General features: G+C 35.6%; 1 protein-coding gene across 1 annotated transcript in view; it reads right to left on the bottom strand.

Annotated features, from left to right (window-relative positions):
- The window catches only part of Prkg1 (protein kinase cGMP-dependent 1), a 919,569-nt gene that overhangs the window by 338,032 nt on the left and 557,788 nt on the right, over positions 1–23,749 (bottom strand). The window contains exon 4 of the mRNA XM_048338777.1: positions 50–155. Coding sequence (XP_048194734.1) covers positions 50–155 — 106 coding nt within the window. The remainder of the gene's footprint in view (positions 1–49; positions 156–23,749) is intronic.

Genomic DNA, 23,749 nt, shown 5'->3' with positions numbered 1-23,749 from the left:
TTTATAAGAACAATAAATGCTCTCAAAAGGAGAAAGGAACATGTCCTACCTTTTTAAAAATTCCATATACTCGGTATGTTTGATGAGTCCTGTTCTCATCATTATTGTTTGAAAACATTGTCGATCAATGGCCCAGAGTTTCACATTTACAAGAGCTGGAGAGAAAAAAAAAAAATCAGAGAAAAATTAATTAGAGAATTTCAACTGTGAATAACAACCTGCAAAAGCAATGAGTTATTCATGAGAGGTATGGAAAGGTTAACCTCTTACACACATTTAAATCTAATGTCATAACACTGCTCTATTTCATTAAAAAGTTAGGTGTGCTTTCAGGCAAAATGTTGCTCATAATTTTCCACAGTGGTGTTATCGACTAGGGCTTCTATTGCTCTTAATTCCCTTAGGAGATGAGAATACCTGAACACATATCCAAAGTATTTACAAAATTCAAAGACTACGAATTAAAGAAACAGCATGGAGGGAAAAAGAGGCTCACAAGTAATACCAGTCCCTGGTGACTACTCAGAATGATATTAATGACTCATATGATCATATTTTAATTACAAACTGTAGAGATAAAAATTTAATTTAAGGTTTAGGGAGAATTCAATATAAGAGAAATAATTACACAATAATTTCTACACAATGCTTGTTTAACAAATTGTAACCTGTGCTCAAAATAGTCACATGGAAATTTTATTATTCATGTAGATTGAATTTTAATTTCTATTCTGCCATGCCACTGTCTTTGACAACGGATAATTAAATATTTCAGCTGAATACCACATAACTATCAAGCATACGACTACAAACCAACTTTAATTTTAAAGTGGCATATCTAATAGTATATATTCAAACATTAGACTAAGATAAAACTAGGTTTAAAAAATGAGCATATGACTAATTTTGGTAGTTGAATCTCTTTATGGTAGGTATACAAAATACTTATTATTTTCTCATATATGTATATATATTCAAATTTTATAATACAAAAATTAAATTACCACATTAACCTTAAAAAGCCAATTTTGTACTATGCCCAGAGACTCTTAGATAAAGTGTAGGGTCCTGGGGCTGGGATGTAGCTCAGTGGCAAAGCATTTGCCTAGCAACTGCAACATCCTGGGTTCAATCCCTGGTACCAAAAAAGAAAAGACAAAAACAAAAAAAGTATTGGGTGTTGAACAAAACTGTTTGCTAGTGCCAGGATACAATTCAAGGAGATAAACATAAAAGATAGAATTCTCTCTCTCTTGTTCAGAGTTCTCAAATTAAACTGAGGGAATGAGTGAATTACGATTGGGAATGAAAAAACTGAGCAAATATTACCAGAGTAATTGGGTCACAGATATGACCTGAAGGAGATGCAACAGAAAAGGAACAGAGAAGCAAAAAGATGAAGAGATGTCAAAATCCACAAGAAAATTCTGCTCTCCAATTTAACTCTTATTTTTTTTTCTCTTTCCCTTCCTTTCTAGAACATTTGAACTAAGAAGCTAGAATGCAAATTCTTACTTGGCTAGCTCTTTAGTGATGTAAAACTATGCTCACCTAAGTAGAAAAGGAATAAAGTAGCAAGAACTGATGCATGCATGGCTTCCTTCCAAACATCCTTTAATATGACACTTCATCAAAACCAAAGCAAACACAGGTATTCTCTTGCCACATTTGAGCTCTTCTGATGAATTCAGGCTTCTTTCCAACACACCTGTTTACTTGAGACCAGCCATAAGACTGAATGATATAAACATGAAAAAGTAGGAAAAACAGGGATTCCTAAGAAGTGTGGAGTTGGAAATGAGACCTTAAGAAATAGTGCAGGTTGAATCTGAAAAAAGTGGATGAAGGTAACTAGGTAAGGAATATACTTTAATAACAGCACACTGTGATGAACTCAGCAGGACAAAGCCACCTGAAAGGATTGAGATTTCTGTGGAGCTGTCCTATAGTTTGACAGTAAGTTAATGCAGGACCTTGGAAAATAGATTTGCAAAGCCAGAATTCATTTGATGATAAAGGACATTCTATCAAGAAAACTAACAATAACAAATGTTGGAGGGGATGTGGCCAAAAGGGAACCCTACTTCAATGTTGGTGGGAATGTAAACTGGTTCAGCCACTCTGGAAAGGAGGATGGAAATTCCTCAGAAGGGTAAACATAGAGCTCCCCTACAACCCAGCAGCCCCACTTTTGGGCATCTACCCAAAAGACCACAAACAAGAACAGAGTAAAGCCACCAGCACAACAATGTTCATCGCAGTACAATTTGTCATAGCTAAAATATGGAAACAACCCAGATGCACCTCAATAGATGAATGGATCAGGAAAATGTGGTACATATACACAATGGAATTTTATGCCTCTGTCATAAAAAATGACATTGCCCCATTCGTAAGGAAATGGAAGAACTTGGAAAAAATTATACTAAGTGAAGTGAGCCAGACCCAAAGAAACATGGGCTCTATGGTTTCCCTCATAGAGAATAATTAGCACAGGTTTAGGTAAGTCACAGCAGAGGATCACAAGAGCCTAATAGCTATGCCCCTATGAACGCATAAGATGATGCTAAATGAAATGAACTCCATGTTATAGAAACGAGTGCTATATCACTGTTGTAATCACTGTTGTAATTACTTTCAACATGTCATGTGAAACCATAGCTTCTTTTGTTGATGATTCTCTTGTATCCCTGTGGTTGTGCCGCACTATCACTGTATCTCATCTGAGTACACTGGATACTGTATATGCTGGTATTAGAACTAGAGAACTGAAAGGGCATATCAAAATCAAGAGACAAAGGATAAAAAGACAAACAACTCCAAAAGTAATACTTGCAAAACCATTTCATGTAAAACAAATGAACAACTCATAGGGGCAGAGAGAAAATGGGAGGGGGGAGAAGAGGAAGAGGAAGGAGGTAAAGAAATGTACCCAAGACCTAACATATGAAACTGTAACCTCTCTATACATCACTTTGACAATAAATAAGTATATAAAAAAAGAATTCATTTGATGAACAACATAAAGCTATTAGTGGTCTTAAAAAGACAAAAAAAAGCAAAGAATAAAAACTTTAAAAGATACAGGTTGAGTACACCATTATGTATTTAAATGCTTCCAAGCAATAGAATACAGTAATACAATAAAATCAATGAATACTTTCATATTCATCATCATTCTTTTTATTTTTATTTTTATTTTTTTTTGGCCAGTCCTGGGCCTTGGACTCAGGGCCTGAGCACTGTCCCTGGCTTCTTTTTTGCTCAAGGCTAGCACTCTGCCACTTGAGCCACAGCGCCACTTCTGGCCGTTTTCTGTATGTGTGGTGGTGGGGAATCGAACCCAGGGCCTCCTGTATACGAGGCGAGCTCGCTTGCCACTAGGCCACATCCCCAGCCCCTCATCATCATTCTTTTTTTTTTTTTTGGCCAGTCCTGGGCCTTGGACTCAGGGCCTAAGCACTGTCCCTGGCTTCTTCCCGCTCAAGGCTAGCACTCTGCCACTTGAGCCACAGCGCCGCTTCTGGCCGTTTTCTGTATATGTGGTGCTGGGGAATCGAACCTAGGGCCTCGGTATACCGAGGCAGGCACTCTTGCCACTAGGCTATATCCCCAGCCCCTCATCATCATTCTTAACAGTTCGTAGGTGTTTCATGTTTCAAGCAAAATGCACTCTCACCAAAGGACAAATTAGGATGTACTAACCAACCTTGTTTTTTTTTTAAATGTTGGTAATAATAGTTGCCACTATTATGAAAATATATATACACAGTACACACATACACAATTTTTATAATGCACCTTACAGGAACAACTAGAAGTGGAATGTCTAAGTGAAGTCAAGCATGAACACAGTTTTCAGATTTTACCATACGGAAAAACAGCACATTCAAACTTTTAGCAGTAGTGGATGAAATTTTCATTGTAGGCTCTGTGCTACAGCTTATGAACTCTTATATTGCCTCTTGGTAATCATATCTAGGATGAGGTTCATTTAACTTAGCATCATCTTATGTGTTCATAAGGGTATAGCTATTGGGCTTTTGTGATCCTCTGCTGTGACTAGCCTAAACCTGTGCTAATTATTCCCTATGAGGGAGACCATAGATAGAGTCCATGTTTCTTTGGGTCTGGCTCTCTTCAATTAGTATAATTTTGATTGCTGAGAAAGAGTACTAGGTGGGGCTTAATTGGATTAGGAGATGCTTTAAGTCAAAGAGACAATAGAAGAGCATTGGTGCTGCCAAAAGTAACATAAGTAAAACCACAGGCCAGAATAATAGTATGATGAAAGCTCAATGTTTGGAATTTTATTTTAGTAATGTGCTGTATATCAAACAGCATATTGTGTTACAAAGAGTGATAAGCAGTAAGCTAAGATCACTGCCATTCAGGACTCAAGAAAGGAGAAGCATAATGAATGAGACAACATGAGAATACGAACAAAGACTTAGTGATTGTGTAGGGAGTGTGAGTGCTTGTGTGTGCATGTTTGTGCATGTGTGTGGTATATTTGCACACATGCTTGGTATATGCTACCAATATTGTCATTTATCTCTCACATGTCTATATCATGTTCCCTCAAATGAATTCATATAATCTCTCAGGTCAAAATTTTTTCTCATTTCTTATAGTCTCTCCTACCATCAGAAATTGACACTTCATTAAATAACCAATAGATACATTTTTGTTTAACAAAATTTTTATATATGAAGTTCATCTGCAAATATAAACACACAGTCACACACACACACACACACACACAGATCTCCAATGTCACCTTAAAAATTCCAAACTGAATTTATTAGATTTTATTATCCATATATTTATTGTCCACTTCATTTTGTACTTTGGTTTTTGTCTACCTGAGCCACTGAGCTATCCCTAAAGGAAACTTCACTTCATGTTAATGAACATGGGTTGATGAGATTGCAGATTTATCCATGACCTTAAGCAAGATGCAAAGACATTTTTTTTTCATACTCAACTACTATACATATTAGTCAAATCAGCATTTTACAGGTGGGCAAGCATGACTAATAATCACCTTGCCTTGTTGTTAAAACTGTAGTTATATTAGAATTGTGATTAACATCTTACTTCTTACCCAGTCTGCCAGAGTAAAAGTCTGTTGCTTTCATAATTTAAAGAGATCATTTGGGAAAGAAATAAAGTTCCTTCATTTACCTTTGATTGCAAGCAGTGGATTAATTTCTTCAGGGAGTAAGCATTTTAGAAAATAAATTCCTACGATTTTTCATTATGATTACTGTGGTTAAGCATTTAGGTCTGAAGGGCATAAAGCAAAGATAGTACTGGAAAGTGATCTTTGTTTTCACTTAAGTATTGTATCTCAAAGTGTTTGCTGAAACAGCTATCACTTTCTCACATTAAGGTCTCCTTCCACTCAGGAAAACATAAGCTTGCATTACTGTAACATGTGGAGGGGCACAAGAAAACTGAGGAGGTCTTCTACATAGGAAACTATTGTCTCCATTTAGGGAAAATCGAAATCACAGAGGAAAGAGCGACCAAATGCTGGACTGAGAGATCACAAATGTGCATTTACCTTACGTTCTTTTATGAGGGCATTCAGCTACTATCCAATTCCAATTCTGGAAGAATGTTGACAAAGCATAAATAAGTAAAAAGTACTGGCAGGCTCAAGTACTTAGTCAACCCATATTAATCTAATACCAATATGGAAGACACTGCTACTAGATATATCAGAGAGAAAACAAACGTTTAGTTCCTCGCCTCAAGAAACTTATGATGCAGTATATGGTGCATAAACTGCTGAGCATGCCAAATCTGACCTATGACCTGTTTTTTCTGTACAGTGTACTCTTGAGTACAAACATTTAAAGTATATTTTGTGACAGATGAAAATTATGTGAAACAAATTTCAGTGTTCGCAAACAAATTTCAATGTCCATAAAAGTGTTCTTGGACCACAGCCATGTCCATTCATTTACATATTATCTCTGGCTGAACTAAGTAATTTTGACAGAAACCATATGGACTGCAAAGCATGAGATATTTCCTATCTGAAAACACTTGCTGATTGATTCCTGGTCAAGTAGAAGAAAGACAGAAATCAAGAGGAAAGTGTAAGTTTCTGGGGTTGTGCATATGTAGAAAAGCCAACAGCATATACTTTCTCTAGGGCAGGTGTAGAGAGGTGAATTGAGCATGGCTGTTCAAAGAAAGCCCTGAAAACAAAGGTCACCTTCGCCAGGATTTTTTTCTTGATGTTATAGACTGGATGTGTTTGTCTCCCCACAAGTTATAATCTGAAGCCCTAACTATCAAACTGCTAGTATTCAATGGTGAGATGAATCTAAATGGATAGAGGAAGCATGCAGGATGAGATGGCCAAAGTTACTGCAAGCCTTGCCCTGGAGCTGGAGATCGATCAGCAAGTCAGTCAGAAGGTTCTCGAAAGAATTGAAAGCAATACTTACAAAACAACATGGTGTAAACCAACTGCACAACTCATGGCGGGAGAGGGAGGTAAGGAGGGGGGAAGGTGGAGGAAAAATGAGGGAGGAGGTAACAAGTTGAATAAGAAATGTACGCACTGCCCTGCATATTAAACTGTAACCCCTCGGTACTTCACTTTGACAATAAAGAAATTATTTTTTAAAGAATTGAAAGCATGTGACTCACTTCTAAAATAATATATACTAGCAGCAACTGAATGGTATACCAGGGGATAGGACTTAGGGGAAACACAAAGACAAGTAAAAGTCCATTAGCAGTTCTCATCATGATCCATGGAGTAGGCTCTGGTGTAGGTAATGAAGTTAGAGAGGTTGATGAATTTGAACAGGATTTAGGATCCTCGACAAGATATATAAGAGAGAAGGAATTAGACCCAGACATCCAACTTTATAGTCTAAATAAGTGAAATAGTAGAATAATTAAATGTTGCAATAATATTAGTCAAAAATGCCCTTACAAATAATTGCTTCTTACTAAAGGTAAGAATGACGCACATCTTAAGTTAATTTGGTTGAGTTATACATGAGCAGTCACCACGACTTTCATATCTCTTCAAAGAGAGGACTGGTTTTCAATCTGAGGCATGTCTTAACATTGTAACCACAAATCAGTTGAATTTTCTGGCTAGCATTGCAGTCATAAATAAACCCTCGCTTTGGGGGAATGGAATTTCATATCATAGACGGCTCCCAGAGAAAATGTGTACTGAGCACTAAACTTTTGTCTAAAGAGGAAAAAAGCTTCAAGGGGAGTGGCAGAAGAAGGATGAGGGAGGTATCATTAGCTCCCTCCTAGCTCTTATCTCACCTTCAACAGTGCTCTAATACATGCCCAAGCAATTCCATTTCTGCCTGTTACCCCTCGCCTCTTGATGCTTGGATCATCTGTGATCACTCAAATACTTAGTGTGACGGAAATAGAAGCTTGGAAGGGACTTTAAGGGACTCCACCGAACTCACAACTGCTTCCCAATGTTGTTAAGGCATATGTTAGCCTTAAGCTAAAAATTCCAAATGCTGGAATGTTCTGAGACAAATGTTTCCTAATTAGAAAAGGCCAGGAGGTTGCTGTTGCCGATGTACCTGGAGCACACTGACATCCTCCTGGACAAATGGCTGCATTGTGTGCAGGATGCATATTCAACTTTCTCAGTAGGAAAGCTATCATTTTAATTATATGTTAAATGATCTAGTATACTGGTCAATTACTGATTAGTAAAGAGGATGGGTTGTAAAACTGGGCACTGCAAAATAAAACAACAGCTTTTTCTAATGGAACTGTCCTCAGCTATGAATAAAATGGTAGATAACACTTAAAATACAATTTAATCATCAGTGGCCTTTAATGGTATTATCATCTTATACATAGGTAGGAAACAAATAACAAATTGGCTAACATCTAAGATTGCAATGATGAAGACTAGAGTTAAAAGCAAATAAAAGTTTAGAGTAGCCAAGGAATAGGCTCACTAACTCTGAAGAATGAAAGAGAAGCAGGTGGAATCATGTCATTTTAATGGCATGTATGTAAGAGAGAGGATATCCATAGGGGAAAAGTATTGAAGTAAGGGCAAAGAAGAAGGTGACAGTGAACATGATTTTAGTATCTCAAATGTATATAGGAAAATTGAATAATGAAACCTGCTGAAGATAGTGAATAAATAAAAATAAAGGAAATGAATATAATCAACATACATTATAGGGGATGTATAAAATAGCATAATGAAATCCTTTGTATATTTAATATATGTCATAAAATAAGAAATCATTCTGGTGAATTGCATAAATGTTTAAGCAGGTGGTGATATTAAGAGGAAAAATTACAAGAAAGAATGAATGTGTGTGAATAAGGTAGAAAGATTAGAATCCTGCCTACAGTAGCACATATCTCTTTGAAGGCAAGAAATGTAACTTACTCATCTTTTATTCCTAGCTTCTGGCACTAGCAAATGGCCAATATATGGTGAATGAATGGTCCACACGCATTCTTGTCTAGTGCTCTAAGATATAAATGTCTTCCCACTCTTCATTTCAAGATAGCTCTTACTACTATTAACAGGCTTCACATAATGTAATTAATGACAAATCCCAGGGGAAAAATGTGGGCTCAAAATATTAAACAGACGGTTTTCAATCATATACTGAAGGAAATAGAGTCTAGGTGGCCATTGACTGTAGTGAGGCCCATTTTGAATGGGCTTTTTGTCATGTAGAAGTGTCCGTGAAACGGACTCACTGAGACTCAGAACATATCCATCACAAGCTTAAATCTCTTGCAAGCAACTGACACAGCTTTTCGCCTTTTATGGTGACACAAATTCCTGCAGGTTGGCACATTTTCAATCATGTGCCTAATTCTAAAATATCATCACATGTCCAGTAAATGTTGATACACACACATGTGCACCACAAGAGAAGTTGTCTTGAGTTTCATTAAGGAAATGGGTATTATTACATCTGCATGTCCTTTAGCTAGCTGGATAGGCTGACTCTCTAAATACTTCACCAAGATGTTAAAAGCATATGCCTATGTATTTGCCGAAATGGAAGGAAACATCTTCAGAAAAATCATACTAATAACTTTCCATTGCAAGTTATGCTGTGTAATCTGTTTTTGTTTTCATTTTTTCTTTACTTTCAAAGTATGATACAGAGGGGTTACAGATTCATATGAAAGGCAGTGAGTACATTTCTTGTTCTACTTGTTACGTCCTCCCTCATTTCCCCCTGTGCTGTGTAATTTGAACTCAGAATCACTTAAGTGTATTGTCCCTAAAGAAGGATTTCCCTTTTTCAAATGCATTCTAATGGCATACTCGTTCTCCTTCCACAAACAGTATAAGATGCCCTATATCTCATGTAGTCTTACTCTTATTTCTTGAGGGAGAAAAGCAGAGCATTAAGATCATATGTATATTAGCCTTTCCTGTGTCTCAGATTCAAATTTCCTCATTGGTCTACTTTAGAAGTTTTCAGTCATACTTCACATCTCACCTTGGTTCATCTCCACCTTAACTGTAGACTTACTGCCATAATTTATGAACACTTTTAAGTCCTCAAATAAATATTAAAACCAATGCTTCTGACTGGGTCCCACTAAGAAAGTGTATGACAGGGCTGGTTAAAGGAAGCAGATAGAATACCAGTTGGCATTTATTTTCTTGTCACTACAGGACTCTGATATAGAAACGATCCCCTTTTGATCTACTTCTCTTTAGTAAATTTTATGTAATTCTTGAGGATTGTCAGAATTCTAGAGGAAGAAAACAGTCAACAAGGAGAGGAGCTCTCTAGCAATCTTCTCTACTGGTAGATGGCATCAGGAAATGTCAAGAGAGATCAGCTGTTTTACATCTTGAAAACTGTCTGCTTTGGGGCACATTATGAGAATGCCAGTTTTCCTTCTTGTGATTTTTCTCATCTGGAAGACGCGAAGTGTTGCAAAGAAAATTGATCATTCAACAACTATTAGAAAAATGAGCTTTAATTGACCAGGATGAAAATGTTGGCTGTGCTATTATATTATACAACACGATGGCTAATAGTTCTTATTTTTACACAGAAGAAATAAATGATATCATCTCTATTTTAGCAGTACATGCTGATTAGTTCAAGAGAAAAAGTCTGAATGATTTCTAGAAAGAGAGTCCTCTGCTTAAACACAGGTCTTTTTCTAACAATGGGTATCATTTTCACACCGTGCAACCTATTGTAAACGCACAGTATAATGACACTAAGGAGTGCAATCTAGCTACTTACTGATTTTCTCACTTCCAGAAGCCAAAAGTTCATTTCCTTCCTCTAGTAACTTTCACCCAAATTCTAGTTGTAACCAAACATGCTTCTTCATGTTTTCTCCTTGATTCAGCCTTACCTCATAATTATGTCTTATAATAGGAATTTTGAAAGATTATTGTACTTGGTAATAGGACATATATTTGGTTGTTTTCTTTTAAATAAACGCAATAGATAACATATTTTCACAAGGCTTTTATAAATTTTGACTTTAGTAAAACCAGGTCGACACCATTGTGTCAACTTTTTCATGAAAGAGCAAATTAAGTATAGCTCACTAGTTGCTCATATCATTTTAGGATATGCATGTATTAATGATTAGCACATACACATAATAGGGTTACTTCTAAACCTGGAGCTTGTTCATAGCTCTGGTTTTCATGAGTGTATTATTGTGCCTGCCAGGAATCCTTCTTCCTTTACTGTCTGTCACTGGGCCTCCATTCTAATTGTGTGATCCTTAGATCACACATTGTTTCTCAGAATAGATTGATTTGAGTCCCTACCTCAAGCCCTAGGAATCTAGAATACCTGATTAAATTACTAATTTTTGTCATGAATAAGACTCTGGTTCACATACACATAATACCAAATGGACATTAAACTTTGAAATATTTGTCATTTTAGTGCAATCTTCCAGTTATGAAGGGTTTTTATATAGTTATTATGCATTTGTCAAAACAATATTTAGATAAAAATAAGTTATAATTGTATTTTATCAATAGAAAAACAAGGCTCAGTAAGAATAAGTGATTTTTAAAAAAGATTATTTAACCATAGTGCCACAGCTCCAAAGCTCATCTTTCAGAGATCATTCAGTGGCATTTCAAGTGATATATCATATAAGTTTAACCACAATGACCAACATGTTCAGATCCATATAGTACCAACTGAAGATTTAAAATTTCCAAATTGTAAATATGGAATGCAATTTATACAAAGAAAATTATCCTATAAACAAGCAACCATATAACTGATCATTTTTAAACATCTTAAGCAGATTTCAGGTTGAATTTCTTGAAAGTTATGACTTAAGCAGTAAGGACTTCAAGGCAATAGGTAGGTCACTGGGAAATATTGCTACACAAAGAAAAAGGGAAAGTAATAGAGTCATAAATAAAGCTTAACATTTGCTTCATAATAAGCATTTAGGACACACTAAGTGCCAAGTACTATAGATAGCATAGCAGATAAAATTCACATATTTTTGTCTTCTAGAAGTATAGAATAGTTTACTGGAAAAGAGAACAATAAACTAGGCAATATTAACACAGTGTTGACTGCCAGGGTAATCCCAAGTCCAAAGATGTAAGGAAAATTTAATACAGACTAATAATACAATAAGTAGACACTAGTTGTTAAATTGCACTTAAGTTAGAATCCAGGAACATTTCAAGATTCAAACTTTGCCACCTGATTTTCTTTGTACTGTCTCTTTGGGTACACTGGCCAATGTTTTCAGTATAAAATGAAGAAAACAGTGTTCATTGTTATGCTTATATTGTAGTGGAAATGGAGTAGGGGTTACACAAAGGATAAACTTAGGAAAGACCAGAATAGCTCTAAAAAACACCCATGTTCTTCCCTCACCCAATTAAATGTACTAATTCACTATTCACCTATTACCTAGGTCAGTATTGACATCACATACAGAGATGAACCAAAGGAGCCATTTCTCATGAAGACTTGATATTTCAAAAAATGTTTTTTATACAAAAATAATCATATTCCAATTTTGTAGCCTAAAGAAGAACAAAAGACTAACAACCCTGGTGAGCCACCTCAATTCTAAAGAGCATTTCTTTTAATTAGTTGTGGTCTTCACACTAATTGCTCTCCTGTCACAAGTGAGCTTTTTTCCATCAATAACATGCGTGGCCTTTCATAATTAAAACAGGGAGGTGCAGGGGGAGGAGGGGAAGCAAAGAAAAAGTATGTTTTGTTTCTGTCAAATGCTATGACTATTTTTAAAGCTAAATGAAATAGCAATATAACTGACATTAATGAAATCTTATAGTCAGGTCTAGACTTAGAAAAAATCATTCCTTATTTCATTAGGAAAAGAAGTTCAATACTGTAATCGTGTTGTCAGCTTAATGCCTGAGAAAAGAAAATGGGGCGCAATGTTGGTAACTTGCCAGAGCAGGAAAAGCATACACACATTATCATAATTTATTACAGGCTTGAAGTATTGTCACAGCTCAATCAGGTTATTCCAATAACTATCAAAGTAACAATAATTTCAGTATTTATGTCAGATGGAAAATACACAGGTACTGAGTTTAGAGGGAAAATAGTTTTCTTAGAAATGCCCCAAGATAAAGCTACCTATTCTCACTGACAGGTTTAACTTACCCTGTGGTTTTCTGCATTTTAACTTGAAAGGGAAGGCCAACTCATAGTTTCAGTTAAGCTTAACTTTTTTTTTTTTTTTTGGCCAGTCCTGGGGCTTGGACTCAGGGCCTGAGCACTGTCCCTGGCTTCTTTTTGCTCAAGTCTAGCATTCTGCCACTTGAGCCACAGTGCCATTTCTGGCTGTTCTCTGTATATGTGGTGCTGGGGAATTGAACCCAGGGCTTCATGTATACGAGGTAAGCATTCTTGCCACTAGGCCATATCCCCAGCCCCATAGTTTCAGTTAAGAACACACACTGCTACCACTGAAAAACAGGTGCAAGAGCCTTGTATATTCACTGTACTGAACTGTCATGGTGGGCATAGGAGATTTGAGAATGCTACTCATCTCCATGTCAGACACAATGGCATTATTCAATAGAAAGACAAAGAAAGAAAAGTTGGGAGATGGAATCCACATGCACAGATGTATTTGATCCTTATAGGACACAGCTAGGGACCTCTGTAGGGCAGTACAGGGACTGATTGCTGTGGATACAGAGAAGCCAGCAGCCTGCCAAACGACTAGCTCAGCTAGAGCAGAAAAAAAAAAAATTAGACAACCAAGCAAAGGAGGGCCTTTAACAGGCAAGTGTTAAAAACAGCAAGCAAATATAATGAAATGTCAAAAGAAAGGGAGGAAGAGTTAACGAAGATGACGGGAGGGCAAGCACCAGAAATAATGCTTTCCAAAGAATTAGCTACAGTGCAAGAAATTGTGAGGTTCTTAGATTAAGTGTTCTGGCTTGTTTTCAATGATCCTAAAGTTCAGGTTATTCATTTTTCTTCATATTTGTACATGGTCTCATTTGCAAACCAAAAGAATGGTCCTTTTAATGAAGACTCTACTATGAGGTATGATTAATAATATGCAAACAGTGTACCATTTTGGAAGAACTCTAAGAAGTAGTTTCCAAGCTTTGGATGTCAAACTCACCCAGAGATTTTTCAAACAGATTTGGTCCATATCCCCCAAATTTACAAACCCAATAAATGCCCATCTGATACATATAATTGCTGCTGTCTATGAAAGACAAATATCCTATACATTCCATATCTAGGCTGGTAACTGGACATGGAGAAGCAAAAACCAAGGTAATAACTCATTTATTTACTTTAGTCTTTTACCAAATAAAAATAACTAGGAAACTGAATTATAGATAGAACACTTAATTATTTTTCCGTAACAGATTATCTTCTGTTAGTAAGAGTCATAATTCAGTGCTTTACAACATCAAGATGTCTGTATATCACTTGGTAGGCTTATTAAAATGCAGATTCCGATTCTATAGACTTGAGTGGAGACAGAGACTTAAGTTTTGTAAGAAATTCCCAGATAATACTCCCATTGGTGGTCCAAAGACCACCACCCTTTGAATAGTAATATCATGCTATTGTCCAGTAAGAAGTAATAAAGCCCAAAGGCTCATATAGTCTAGGGATCAATATAACCTAGAGCTTGAAGTCTGGGAGGTCAAAGGGAAACCTCAAGAATGCTGATGCCATGGTAGACATCCAAACTGTGCCACAGACTAGCTGTGTGCTTTGAGGTAACATACTGTTAGTAAAACTCAATGAGCTTTGGTTTCATCTAGAAATTTGATTAGTATAATTATCATTACAAATAAAGTTGTAAGGAATTCATATTTTAATAGATGGAGAGTGTATATCTGTGCATTACTGAAGGCCATATTAAACAATAACCACTTTCTCTCTTTTGGGTGTCATTGAGTTTGCTTTTATACTTCAGGAAGAATTTAATTAAGCCCAATGTGTGGGGTAAGAAGGTGGGCTTGAAGGGAATTTAAATAAAACATGTTTTTGTCAAACATTGCAGACATAATTAGTGATAAGTTGTTCATATAAATAATTACTTTCGTTATTTCCTTGTAGAATAGAATTATAGGGATTTGTAACTTTTTCCATCTCTTACAGAAACATAGAAACATAACTTCTCTCTCATTACTTTCTTTTTCCTCTCTGGTAGAGAGAGGAATACTAATTCCTTGTGTTATTTTTGTGTTATAAAAAGGAATGCAGTGTGAGCTCAATGTTTACAAAGCAAGGAAAACAATAATTTTGCATTAACAGTATAAAGAAAGTTTGTGGTGTCCAAACCACTGCTATTATGATGACGCATTTTTGCAATGTCTGCATGCTTCCAAATGTCAGCAAAGTAAGATTGTTTTTGTATGGCTGTCAATGTTTTATTGAAAAGGTAATCTAGGATAATTGTAGAGTCTTGAAACTGCACCTGCTATAATTTCTCTCTAGGCTTTGTGGAAACAGCCTGTCTTCCACAACAATGTAGCAGAAAAGCTTTGTAATCAATGGCTCATCTACAACGTTTATACTTGAGATTATGAGTATAAACACACACACAGGTATACTGAGACATTTAGTGATTGAAATGACTGAGATGTCTGTGTTTTAAAGTATTCATAAAGTAGAAAGAAGCACTTGGCTCTGACAACAAAGAGAAAAATATATAAAAATTGGGGAAATTTTTGAATGTTTACTGTCAACTGCTCCATAGAGAGAAAATAGAAATTATTGTGAGAATCGTAATATCACACTATTTAACAAAATATTCTTTCATGAGAGGCCATTTTTTCATATCTCCAGAATATATAAAATACATTGAAGCATTCCAAATTATAAATTCTACAATTCTTAAAATGATAATCAATCTCAAAGGCTGGACATCTTTTCTTCTTCTATGCCCCAGTTTTATCCTATGGTGCCTGTTCCACATCAAAGAAGGGAAGAAAAGGCCATCCAGTTAGTTTAAGCACTAAGTGTAAGACTTCCTGAAAATGAGTAGCCACAATAAGATAATGACCTTCCACTTGTATTATAAGAAAATCTCATATCAGCAGCTAATATAGCATACATACCTTAGCCATGTACAATACCTATCATCAAAATTAGGAAAATAAAAACAGATCTACAATACCAAGATTAATCTGAGAAATTTGATACCTGGAAACTAAAATAAGGACTCAGAACTAAGAGCTTCTTGTACTTTTATTTAGTTATAATTGGCTTTGAACAATAAGAGTACTGCTTGCCTACTGTTTATAAAATATGTACATGAAATTATATATGGTAATAATTAAGATATATGCATTTTAATAAAGGCAAACTCTACCATAAGAATAATTTTAAATATGTATATCATAAATGTCTTCTTCTTTGCAAAACTGGACGTAAGCAGAATGCTCTTACAAAATTTAATAAGACAAGAATAGGTTTGCCATATTTACTCAATTTGAAATGGTAAAACAAAATCTCAGGTGAAGCAATGGGAAAGAAGCCAATCTCTGGGAGACCTCAGTGAAAAACACACAGCAACATTTTTTAAGTAAATACATTTTTTAAATGTGTGTAGTATTACTTCAAAAGCAACTTTTATGAAATAAATGTCTTACTGAGAGATAATTACACTATAGGTTAAAACATATTAGGATACAGTTATTAGTATAAAACTTGGTCATTACACAAGTCAGAGAAAATATATTCATCAAGATAAATTTCAATAGAACCAACATATAATATGATGTACTACACATACACACATACATACACACACGTTACTGAAAAGATTCTCCAATTTAACATGCCACTGAAACCTCGTATAGTCTTATTTTCTTCCTATGTAGAATTCAAATAATAAAACCTGCCTTATTTTACACTATTGTGTGAAAAACTGAATACAAAATTCACTTGGAAAACTAGCACATACAATAAAGCACAAGGTGATCAAAACACATGTTGACCATCTGACAAGAATGTTCATAGCATATGCCTCACATTTTACAGTATTCTTTCATATACTTCTCATCTCAGAATATTTCTGAAGGTAGACAACTGACCCTATTTCCTCAATAAAGAACTGAAAACAGAGGGTTTTGAGTTTCCCAGGGTTTCATTTGGAATCAGTAACTGAATTCTATCCTAATTAATGGATGGTTCTTTTCACTGTAATATAAAATCTCATAGAATATGTCAGCCCTATAATAAATGCGACTGAGGGTCTTTATAAAGAAAGTGGGTGGGTAACAGAGGAAAATTCTGCTCTCAAGGTTCAACTCCTACTGTGATGCATACATAGCTCAGTCCAAAGTCTACATAGACCAAGAGTTTGATAAGGTACAATTACAGCTCACTTAAAATCCCTCTAACCACAGAGTATGCTAATTAGAAAAGCCTGTTTTGTAGAATCCAACCACAAGTTAAAAAGGGTTTTATTTTTGTTGCTGTTTTTCCTGTGTATCCAAAAATAGACTATTATACCAAAATCAAAATGAAATATTTTGGCCAAATCAGCTAGGTCTTCTAATAGGAGAGGAATTAATACCTGCCTAAGTATAACCACCAAACTCTTTTGCCAAACATCCTGAGGGAAAAGGATTTCAAAAATCAAAGTAATTGTTCCTCAGGCAACTCAATACATAGACATGGGGAAGTAGAATCAGAAGTAATAAAACATCAAAATCAATAACTAGAAAATGACTAGGGAAGAGAAGGGAAGGGAAGAAATGGAAGTAGAGGTGTTGGGAAGGGAGATATGAGTGTTAAGAAGGGAAAGGAAGCAAAGGAAAACCCAATAAAGACTAGTCACTGGTGGCTCTTTCAAGGCATTCAGAATGCAAATGACAACAAGCTCTGTAGACAATGGCTCAAGGACCTTAGCTCAACCACATCCCAGATAAATGGTATAGCTGGGCCACAAAGAACGGACTTCTCTTCCTCCATTTTCTTACACACCAGAGAGAAGGACTTGCCAAGGTTTTGTGGTATACTCATTGACAGGTTTGATTTGGGGAGGTAAACAAATTTTAAAATAACAAAAGCACATTGTGTTATCATAAAAAGTGACTATCATTAGAGTGAAATACATCTGGATTCATATGCTGATTTGGCCATTTTAATTTATGTAACAGGAGACTGTCCAAATGTGTACACAGAGTCTAAATCCAGATTTAATGTCTGGCTATACCTGTTGTCTCCCAGGAGTATATAAACTAAACTGATTTGTATGGGAAAAAAAACATCAGTGAGGAAAGAGCTTGCTTACTTCTACTTAAGAAAAAGCCAAAGATAGAAGCATCTCTTTCTCAATTAGAACTATATACTTCCAACAAAAGTATCAAAGTATGATTTTTTTAAGCCTTTCCATTTCCTTATCAATGGGGCAATGTCATTCTTTCTGATAGAGGCATAGAATTCCATTGTGTATATGTACCACATTTTTCTTGATCCACTAATCTACTGAGGGGCATCTGGGTTGGTTCCATATTTTCAGCGAAGGACAAATTAACCTGCAATGAACATAGTTGTGCTGGAGGCTTTACTGTGGTATTGCTTGTAATCTTTTTTGTAGAGATGCCCAAAAGTGGGCCTGCTGGGTCATAGGGGAGCTCTATGTTTAGCCTTTTGAGGAACCTCCATACTGCTTTCCAGAGTGGTAAAACAAGTTTACACTCCCACCCTCCAGCATCTGTTATTATTAGTTTTTTTTAATAATGAACATTCTCACTGGAGTGAGGTGGAATCTCAGTGGTGTTCTGATTTGTATTTCTTTTGTAGCCAGTGATGTTGAACACTTCTTCATGTGTCTCTTGGCCATTCTCATTTCCTCTTCAGAGAAGTCTCTTTTTAGATCTTTAGCCCATTTGTTGAGGGAGAAGTTGTTTCTTTGAGGATTTGTTTTGGAGGAATTTAATTTTTTGAGCTCTACGTATATTTTATATATGAGGCCTTTGTCTGTTGCATGGCTAGTGAAGACCTTCTCCCAATCTGTAGGCTTTCTACTTATCTTGTAAGCTATGTCTGTCCTTTGCCGTGCAGAAGCTCTGCAGTTTGATGCAATCCCATTTGTCCAAACTTTCTTTGAATTGTTGTGCTTCTAGGCCTTTATTAACAAGTTTCATCCTAAGCCAGCCAGACCAACAGAAACATAGACTCTGGTTTCCCTCATCGGAAATAATTACTAGATATCTAGGATATAGAAGAAGATCACAATAGCTCAATAGCTTTGTCCATATGAACACATAAGATGATGCTAAGCAAAATGAACTCCAAGTTATGGAAACAAGTGGTTTATCATTGTTGTTGTTATTTTCAACAATGCATGTGAAATTATGCCTTTTTCTCTTGTCTTTCTTCCCCATGTTTTTATCCCTGATTTTGGTATCCTGAATATTGTATATACATATATTGGAACTAGGGAAGGGAAGGGGAATATCAAAATGTAGAGACAAAGGATAAAGGACAAATCAATGCAACAGCAATACTTAAAAAACTATATGCTATAAACCAACTGTACAACTCATGGGGAGGGGGCAATGGAGAAGGCGGAAAAAGGGAAAATAAGGGAGGTGGTAAGAAGTTGGATAAGGAATGTACACATTATGTACATATGAAATTGTAACCCTCTGTACATCACTTTGACAATAACAAAATAAATATTTTTACATGTATCAAAGTAGTTAAGGAGATTTTATAACCAAGAACCTAATAGCACTAAATGACCTTACCAGGTTAAGTTAGGGTTAGGGTTTAGGGCTAGAGTTAGAGGTAGGATCAGGGTCAGGGTCAAAAGTATTCAGAAATGTGTCACTTGATGGGTAGTGCTTATGGCCAGACACTGGTGGCTCACACCTATAATAAGATCTGAGGAGCAAGGTTAGAAGTCAGACTAGTAAGAAAATTTAGTGAAGATTACTATCTCTAATAAATTACAAAAAAAGCCAGAAGTAGCACTGTGGTTCAAGTTTTAGAGTGCTCAACTCAAGCAAAAGAAGCTCACATCCTGCCCATGACTGGCATAAAAAAAAATGGTGTTTTGTTTATGTAGAAGCACAGGGAAAATGTTGGACAATAATTATTTCATATTGATTTCAAAAAAAATGTTTCAGAGATTACCAACTAATTTCAAAATAGCTGCTGAGATTATTAAACCAAATGAGCTGCTAGTACCCTCTAACTTTTGATCTTGAAAGTATTTTGTTTTCATCAGTGCTATTCCAAGAGCAAGGAATAGATATTAAGCTTATTCTGATACGTCTCAGAATACACATAGTTTATAAACTCTGAGAATTAGATTATTTCTAGAAATGCCTGGGCTTGGAATTCAGAATCCGAGTGCTGACCCTGAAGCCTAAGGCTAGTGCTCTACGTCTGGCTCTCTGGCTTTTTGGTAATTAATTGAAGATAACTCGCATGGACTTTTCTGCTCAAGCTGGCTTTGAATCTCAACTCTCAGATCACAGCCTCCTACATAGCTAGGATTTCTAGTATGAATCAGTGGCACCTGGTTATTTCCAGAAACTTGTATTATTGTTTCTTCTGCCCCCAGCCAGAGAAAATTCAGAAAATTTGAGCTTAATCATATTGCTAAAGTCTGGATCTGGAATTGTTCCTAAAGGACCTAAAACTACTTTAAAAATACAATCTCTTTAAAACTAATAGAATGGAATACTTTATCCAATGATAGAAGCACAGTGCTATGTGAACATATAGGATGAGGGTCTGTTTAGTTAGGATGAGAGACTGCATTCTCAGCAGGGAATATAAAGAGTATTTCCACAGCTTTATAGATGTTTTATTTTCTGAAACTGATCTGTATGTCAAGTGCTTCCTCTTTATAATGTGAATAATAAGACATACCTGGCCAATTATTGTGAGGATGAAAGATTGTGCATGTAAATCAGCTAGCAGTGCTTGTCAAGTAGTGGCCCCATAAAAGGTACTTATTACTATCTTCCTACAGGGCAAATTGGACTATTATTTATCAGTCTGAGTACAGTTATACAAATTATAAATCAATTAGCTTAAAAAGAAACTATAATATTCTATTTGCCCTTTGGGGAGTATTTAAAGAGCTAATTACAATTCACTGTATTATCTCTCTAACATTTATTTTTAAAACCATTACAGTCTTTTGGTAAATTTGCAAGTGGAGAACTTCCATACAACTTCAGTTGCCTTCTGTGAGACAGGATTTGCAAATACCTGAGATTCTAGGATACTAGACTACTAATTCGTGTATTTGTGTATCTGTTACATTCTGTAGTAATATTATCATTGCTAAGAAGGTATACATTCTGAATTTATCCTAATTCTAGACAGTATCAGTAACTAAGCCTCATTATAAAACAAATGTACCATTATTTTACTCTTAAAAATATAATAGAAAGCTATAATAAATATTTGGCTTATTTTGATTCATGTTTGTTCCATACACAAATAGTATATATTTTCTTTATTTTTAGGAATATCTTAGAAAATGCTACTAGAAAATTTTGAGTATACCTTTAGGGACTCAGAAAGGATATATATTTTATATGAGATTAATTCAGTTTTGTTCACAATGAAGTGAAAAAATATTCAGTATTTTTTCATTACTTGAGTATTGTAACCAGCTGAAAAAGTCAAGTAACCAGCTTAAGGTTACAAGAAATGAAGGTAGCCAGGCTTTGAAATAAAAGAAAGAAATAACAGAGAAGAGAAATGGTGAATAACAGACAATAGGGGTTGGAAAGGAAAAGCATGGGAAGGAACTGAAAAAAGCAACATAAATACCACAACACCTTTATAATAACAATAATTTTTTTAAACAATATAAGTATACTCAAGACTTTGGCTCTCTGAGCAATTCAGAAATAGGCACTTGTTTCTGTGACATCTACCCAACTTTGCACCAATTCTTCAATGTACCACCAACTGTACTGACATTTTCCTTTCAAGATATACATGGAATAAATTTGTCATTTGAGTTGTATACAGGATCTCATTGAGGATGATTTATGATCTATGATCTCCATTGGGCCAGGCCATCTTTGAAGACCCATAACTACTTCTTTTGGCCGCTCTGCTATCCACACACTAAAATATCCAACTAGTGCAAGAGAGTGTGAACATTTTCAGGATAGATAGTGGAGGAAAGATCATATTTAAAATTGTATGGCTATAAATCATGAGTCTTAATAGTCCTCCATGTATTGAACCCCAAAGAAGTTTTTTAATAAAGGTCACTTTCCTTAAAAGAAGAGTTATACAGTTCCAGACATTATATAACATTTGTTTGAAACTGATTTTAGTTATATAAAATGATACAGAAAATATCATGCTAAGCAAAGTAAGCTAGACTTAGAAAGACACAGGGTACATGCAGATCTCAGACCCAAAGTCCAATCTCCCCTATAATTACACGTGGAGATTCATATGCACTATTTAGTTGACAGAAGGTATGAAACTCTGTGGAGTATACTTTTGAATGTTTAATGGAGTTCAATATAATGAATACCAAGAAGCTGAAATGAGATTGTAAGGTGCGGGGCAGGGAAGGGGCAGTAAAGCAGGAAGGTAGATGACTAGGAAAAGAAGCAGGGGGGAAATATAGCAATAATTCTCAATGTACACATGTAATAAAGGAAATGTGAACTGTGAAATGAGTTATGGGAGACAGACAGGATGGAGAGGATAGAAGGATTGACTCTGATCAAGAAACATTGGAGCGGCTGAGAATATGGCTTAGCAGTAGAGTGCTTGCCTAACATGCATGAGGCCCTGGGTTCGATTCCTCAGCACCACATATACAGAAAAAGCCAGAAGTGGCACTGTTTCAATAGCTAGAGTGCTAGCCTTGAGCAAAAAGAAGCCAGGGACAGTACTCAGGTCCTGAGTCCCAAGGCCCAGGACTGGCACAAATAAATAAATAAAATAAGTAGCATTGGAAACTTAAATGTATATGTTAAACTGTATATTCTTTTTTTCCATTTTTTCTTTATTGTCAAAGTATGATTCAGAGGAGTTAAGAAAGGCAGTGAGTACATTTCTTGTTCTACTTGTTACCTCCTCCCTCATTACCCCCTCCCCCTCCCTTCCCCCCTCCCCCCAAGAGTTGTGCAGTTGGTTTACACCAAATGGTTTTGTAAGTGTTGCTTTTTGAATGGTTTGTCTTTTTGTTCTTTGTCTCTTGATTCTGGTATTCCCTCTCCCTTCCCCAATTCTAATACCCGTATAAACATTATCCGGGGTACTCAGACGTGATACAGTGCTTGTGCAGTTTTTTAATGTTCAGAAAAAAATATGATCAAGTCACCAATTCAGGAAAAAAAAAAACAAAGAAACATCTGTATTAGAATATCCTTCTTGGAAAAAGGTATGAAGACTATAATAAATACTTTGACGACATTAGTGAAATATAAGAATATTAAATACATTTAGTGCTTGGTCTACAGTATTATCATTTGTAAAAATCAACTAGCCTAACATAAATATCTGGTATCATTTAGGCCATATTTGAATAGTCCTTCCACACTTCAATTAAAATTTCTTAGGAACATAATGAAATGTGCTTCTCAACACTGACTTGTATAGTACTTAAAACTGACCTGTCCCCTTGTGAAAACAGTGTTCTAAAATCTCCTTACAGTGCACTTCACAGAACCAGGTAGCTTTTTGTGTCAATTTTTAAAAGAATACTCAAAAATATGAGTAAATAGCATTTTAAGTCCAAGAACTGAGCAATTATCATTGATTCACTTGATATTCTTTCATATGATAACTATCTACCCACTTGCAGAAACAAATAAATAAATACAAGCGTATGAGAGCTAAGCATACTGCACTTCAAAAAAAATAAACCCTCCATTAAAATTCTGAAACTTTGGTTTGATTTCAAGGAGAATTTAAATGGATCTATTTTTTGTGGTCTTTGAATTTACATCGTCAAGAAGAATGGTAAGGTTAGAAAAAGAATTTAATTGCTCTCTGAAGCCTGAATTGTGTTCGGTAATGATACAGCATAAGGAAATAAAATGGAAATGTCCTTGCTTCATTTTCACATGTATAACTTATTTCCAGTAGACATTTCAAGGAATAAAATATGTTATCTCACCAAAGTGATGCAAAAAGCACAGAAAAGATAGATCATAGATCCAAAGAGTCCTAGGTTGAAATTATTCTTTCACTAATTACAGGTCAAATGACTTTTGTTAAGCTATCTGAAATACTAACCCGTTCACTCAGCTGAAAGACTGGCTTGC

This window comes from Perognathus longimembris, chromosome 2 (genome assembly GCF_023159225.1).
Source record: "Perognathus longimembris pacificus isolate PPM17 chromosome 2, ASM2315922v1, whole genome shotgun sequence".
NCBI lineage: Eukaryota > Metazoa > Chordata > Mammalia > Rodentia > Heteromyidae > Perognathus > Perognathus longimembris.
Note: the sequence above shows the minus strand (reverse complement) of the source record. Positions and strands in the feature narration are given on the sequence as shown.